At 39.4% G+C, this 5,000-nt stretch overlaps 1 protein-coding gene across 1 annotated transcript; it reads right to left on the bottom strand.

Moving 5' to 3' along the window:
- Nucleotides 1-1,039: 1,039 nt before the first annotated feature.
- Nucleotides 1,040-3,972, bottom strand: LOC138044470 (adenosine receptor A3-like). Its single transcript, XM_068890976.1, has one exon. The coding sequence runs from the start codon at nt 3,390-3,392 to the stop codon at nt 2,367-2,369; it is 1,026 nt and encodes a 341-aa protein (XP_068747077.1). The 5' UTR covers nt 3,393-3,972; the 3' UTR covers nt 1,040-2,366.
- Nucleotides 3,973-5,000: the final 1,028 nt, after the last annotated feature.

Genomic DNA, 5,000 nt, shown 5'->3' with positions numbered 1-5,000 from the left:
GCTTCTTATTTCCTCGGACAAGGCTTTTCCAGGGGTACCCGTAATAGCTTCGGCCGGTTTTACTCGCCGTCCACATCGTTTCGCGCTTTTCTCTTTGGGGAGAGCAACAGAAAAACATCAGGGAGCTTAAGCATGCGCATTTTTGAGACGCGGACGGCAACCGGAAGTCAGCCTTTTCCCCTTTTAACCTGTCGTCACACAACCACGTTTATATTCCTAAGTATATTTTCTCCATTAGAGATGATTAGTATAAAAACCTGGGAGACACCACTGCCCTGGCACGCAAAATGTTCTCTTCCGCTTGCCGTCCACGTCTTAAAAACGCGCATGCCTAAGCTCCCTACTGTCACGAGACCGAAACCGAAGAGCCACAAAAATGCTATCACGTGATCAGAATTTTTTAACCGCAGACTGAGGCAGCGTTTACACGAACGCGGTTTCAATTGTAACCGCATCGTTTTGGATGCGGTTACGCCTTTTGTTTACACGACCCCGATCGAAACTGTTGACGAAATCGTGTCGATTTGAAACCGCTGCCAAAAGTGGAGCGTTTTCAAGACGATCCGGTTTCATCTGTCGTGTAAACCGTGAAACCTTATCGATTTGGTGTGTAGTTGAGTTCAAAACAACAATGATACTTATTTTATGGACGGTAGTGTTTTACCGGGAACTATAGAACCAATGCGACCACTACATCCAGGAACCGAGTGTGATGTTGAGAAACGACGTCATGATTCCCGTCAATCTCGTTTCCAGGGTTATGGTTCCCTGGGAACGAGGTTGGATTCCCGCCTCAAACATAAATTTGAATTCATATCTTCTCGCCATCGTGTGATATCATCCTCGGTCTACAAGTTGCCATGAAGCAATTGTAAAGAAATAACTAACTAGTTTATGAGGGTAAACAAAGTTCCAATGCTCAGTACGTAGAAGTAAATATGAAATAATTTTAATGCTGTAGTTTTATAACTTAAATAATATGTTATCATGACTTCTAATTTCGTCGATGACAAATTGATGAGGGTCGTAAAGGGTATAATTGCCCTTTTTGTTTTCAGTGAAATGTGAAATGGTCTTTTTTCCTCGTGAAACGTGACTTGTCAATTACCGTGAGCAGTGTTTTTTGAGAATTCTTATCCGTGAAATGAGAATCGGGTGTTTAATTCTCCGTGAACTGTGACGTGATTTTGTTTCATGTTTTTGTTTGTTTGTTTGTTTTGTTGTTTTTTTTTTGTGGGAGTAGAAACCCGAGAAAGTATAACAACAGAAAGTGTAAATATAACTCGGTAGAGCAAGGTACAACAACTGTATCTGGATTGCATGATTCGATCACTGAAACGCCGGCCTTCGACACGTGGCCTCGCTAGCCTTAGCAGCTTTGTTGGTCAATCAACACGGCAAAAACTATCTCGGAAATCGTCTCGAGACTCTTCCCAATGTAACAGTTCTGATGAGTTTCTTTATGGCAGATGGCTGTAGCAGTTAACAAACGTCACTTGAAAATTTGTATATGTAAAACGTTCTTTTTCTCGTGAAACGTAAAATGGCGATGTGAAATTTGAACGGCAAATTTAATTTTCCGTGAAACGTAATAAAGACCCGCCCTTTACCACCCTCATTGATGAATTTTCTGATCACATTCATTTTTCAGTCTTAGTATTAACACTTGAGTGAATCTTTAAGGACAATGTTATAAGTGTGTTAATTCACTTTACGATTTATAACTGCCGGCGAAAAAATACCGTATTTTTACAGAAATTCTTGATTGAATTCAGCGTATATTGAAATATTGAGCATGTAGTTAAGATATGATAGAGTGAACCATTAATTTTTAAAACACTTCAATATCCACTGATTGACAAAGGTTACTAATCGACAAAACATTAAGGAAATACTTTTCGAATATATAATAAAGGTTACCTTTGTATAAACGTAACCTTTCCTTGTACTTGAATAAATATTTAGTTCGTTCTTTTCTCCCTTAGTGACATGTCGTTGCAATCTGTATAGCATTTCTCACGGGGAATCATAAAAGAAAGAAAAAACAAAAGCAAAATAAATAATAGTTTGCTTGACAGACAGAAGACGACTAATATCATTTTTACTTGGTTTACATTTAATTTATTTTTTATTAAGCCTTGGTTTGTATTTTGCATTAATATGCTTTCATTTTCTCCCAGCCTTATAAATATAATTCTTATCTTCAATCTTGTCCATCAAAACAGACTATCCGTGTACATGTTTGAACCAAATAATTAACTGACCGAAGATCTTCAAGTAAACACTTCGTGACCTCGAATTGGAAAAATGCGTGTTTATGTACAGCTGCACGTCTATAGGTACTCCACATATACAATATAATAGCGTCATTCATACTTAGCAGCAATTATGATTCTTTCATTGCGCAAAGGCGCAACTTGAACAATTTTCGGGTTTGCTTTCAAACCGCGCTGAAACAGAAGCATAAGTCCTTGTCTGAATCTCTTAATCCGCCATGCATAAAGACCGGGGTTAATTCCAGACGAGAAAAACGCAATAGTTAACGTTACGTCTCGTGCGAGGAGCAGCGTATCTGAGCGACACTTTTCGCAAAATACCATGACAAAGTCAAGAATGACTGCAGGACACCAGGAAACAAGAAACATCAGTAGCATAATGAAAACTGTGGTAGAGACCCTCCGTTCGCGCGTAACCATGTTCCGAACATGTGCTGCTTGTGTTCTATCCGCGGCCAAGTTTTGCAAATTGGCAATTTCCCCTCGCAAAGAGCGACGCAAACCATAGTAGGACAAAAACATTATAGCCGCTGGGAATAGGACACCCAAACCATTGAGGTAAACTTGGAAACTTGCGCTTCGCCAACCCAACAAAGGCAGAATTGAGAAGTGGATCGAGAACAGCCAGATAATTAGAATTGCGGTGCGAACGCGGTGTAGTTTGACCAGTGATCGATATTGGAAAGGTCGACACACAGCGAGAAAACGATCTACCATCAGAGCGGAGATGCTCACGATCGAACAAACGCACGATAGCACAGCGAAAATGTAATAGCTAAACAGAACGTCTGTGTTATTGGACCAAAAACTTGCAGCGTTAATGGGTTCCACTGTGATTCCAACCAGAATGTCGGCCACAGCTAAGTTGATGACAAAATACGAGTTTGACACTCGCCGTAGCTTTTTGCCAGGGTCAAGAATATACACAACACAGACCAGAACATTACCAACAACGGTATAAAACCCGAAAATGATAAAGATAACCGCCAAAGCGGCGTTGGGCGTCAAGAGATACCCTTCGTAAAACATGGAAAGAGACATCTTAGTAACTGGAAAATCTGTATATGAATTCTTATATGTATGCCTTTTCTTTTGTGTATTTGTAGTTATCCACATGAAGTAGATGCACGGTCAAATATTAGAAATTATCGCCCACGGCGAAACCTAGTACTGCACCTTCCGTTCGAAGAGATGTTTCCCACAAGAGTAGGGTCTCTTTACAAAAGTGACTTCATTAACTTCAGTTTGCGAAGAATAACAATTAAAGCCCGATTTATGGCACCTGTAGGCTTGAAAAATTTTGCAGGTGTTTTGCGATCGTTTGAAAGCACCCAGAGCCAGCGTCCATCGTTGATACGGACTCACCACTACGCGTCAAAGTCCTTTCACTGCCAGAGCTTAAGCAAATCCCCCAAAGAGATGAGTAGTTTTGTCCATTGTTCCAATTTAATCCCAAAGTGTCGTAATCTTTCTTATGTAAGCAGCGGAAAAAAGTTATCTTGTAAGAGTAATACTGATAAAACCGTGATCAACTGACCACAAATCAAAAACCCGAGTAAGCCGAAAAATCAGTGCCACTTTTTTGCGATGAAACTTTGGTCACATAGAATTCCGCGTTTCATTTCTTTGATAACAGCTTCCCGTTTTTTTGTGCTTTCAAAATTTAAAACGACACCGAAACCGTGGCAATGTCAAAACGTATTGTATTTCTTCTTACAGCATGGTGCCAAAGTTTGAGTGCCTTACCTTGATTGCTGAAAGGCGTTCTTTAAATAAGATTTTCTTATTTACATTTCGACTTAAAAACAAACAAACGGACTGAGACAGGGAGGAAATTGTGTTTTTACCCAATCACATTACAATAATCTAATTTGATATGCAGCTAGGGATTGCCCAGTCAGTACAATAACCTAATTACTCGGTTGCCATATGGCAATCCTGTCGGAAAACGAGTTAAATTTAACTTAGACCAATTTATCACTCATCAATTTATCACTCATCAATTTATCACACATCTAAGTTTTGTCTTTGTGCATAGAGTTCTGCGCGTAGTTTGGTAGGTTTCAGGAGGTAGTAGAAATGCGTACATTTCTCTGGTGGACACAGTAGAATATTTAATAGACCTGCAATGGCGTCGAAGTCATTGAAACGCAAATGGTGTTTTGGTGGATCTTTAAACAAAATTTACCTTTATGGAGCTCAAGAATGGAACGTCAATTGGATAAACAAGACAGGTGTTGAAAGATAAAAATCTGGAATCTTAAAAGAGACGAGTAATCGACTTTGACACCAATGTTTCGCCCGTCGAGCCGTAATCAAAGTGAGCTGTATTTCTAATATTTTACCACGTGTGGTGTTATGTGCAACACTGAAACCGAATGGAAACTTCTCTGGTAATTTATGGGTTCAACAAAGACAGAAAGAATCGAACACCTTAAGTGGATCAGTCTTCCGGTAACAATTGGAAATTTCCCTAATTCTTCATTTTGTGCTCAACTCTGCACAGTCTTCAGGTAAAAAAAAAACACTCGGAAATGTGACAGCCAAGAATTATTTGAAAATAAGCTTGTTGCCTATTTTGCGCTTCATTATTCAAGGAAAAGGTTCTTTAGGAAAGGGTTTGATCCTGAAATTTATGTTGTTGCGTATGGTAATTTGACACGATTGGGTTTCTTGTTTTCACGCACGCAATGAAATAAGAAAGGTTTTTTGCCTCTAATAGCA

This window comes from Montipora capricornis, chromosome 4 (genome assembly GCF_036669925.1).
Source record: "Montipora capricornis isolate CH-2021 chromosome 4, ASM3666992v2, whole genome shotgun sequence".
In the NCBI taxonomy this organism is placed as follows: domain Eukaryota; kingdom Metazoa; phylum Cnidaria; class Anthozoa; order Scleractinia; family Acroporidae; genus Montipora; species Montipora capricornis.
The sequence above is the reverse complement of the archived record's forward strand: the minus strand, read 5'-3'. Positions and strand labels throughout refer to the sequence as shown.

Excerpts from the sequence above, each read along its gene's own strand:
- LOC138044470 (XM_068890976.1), bottom strand. The coding sequence starts at position 3,392 with ATGTGGATAACTACAAATACACAAAAGAAAAGGCATACATATAAGAAT.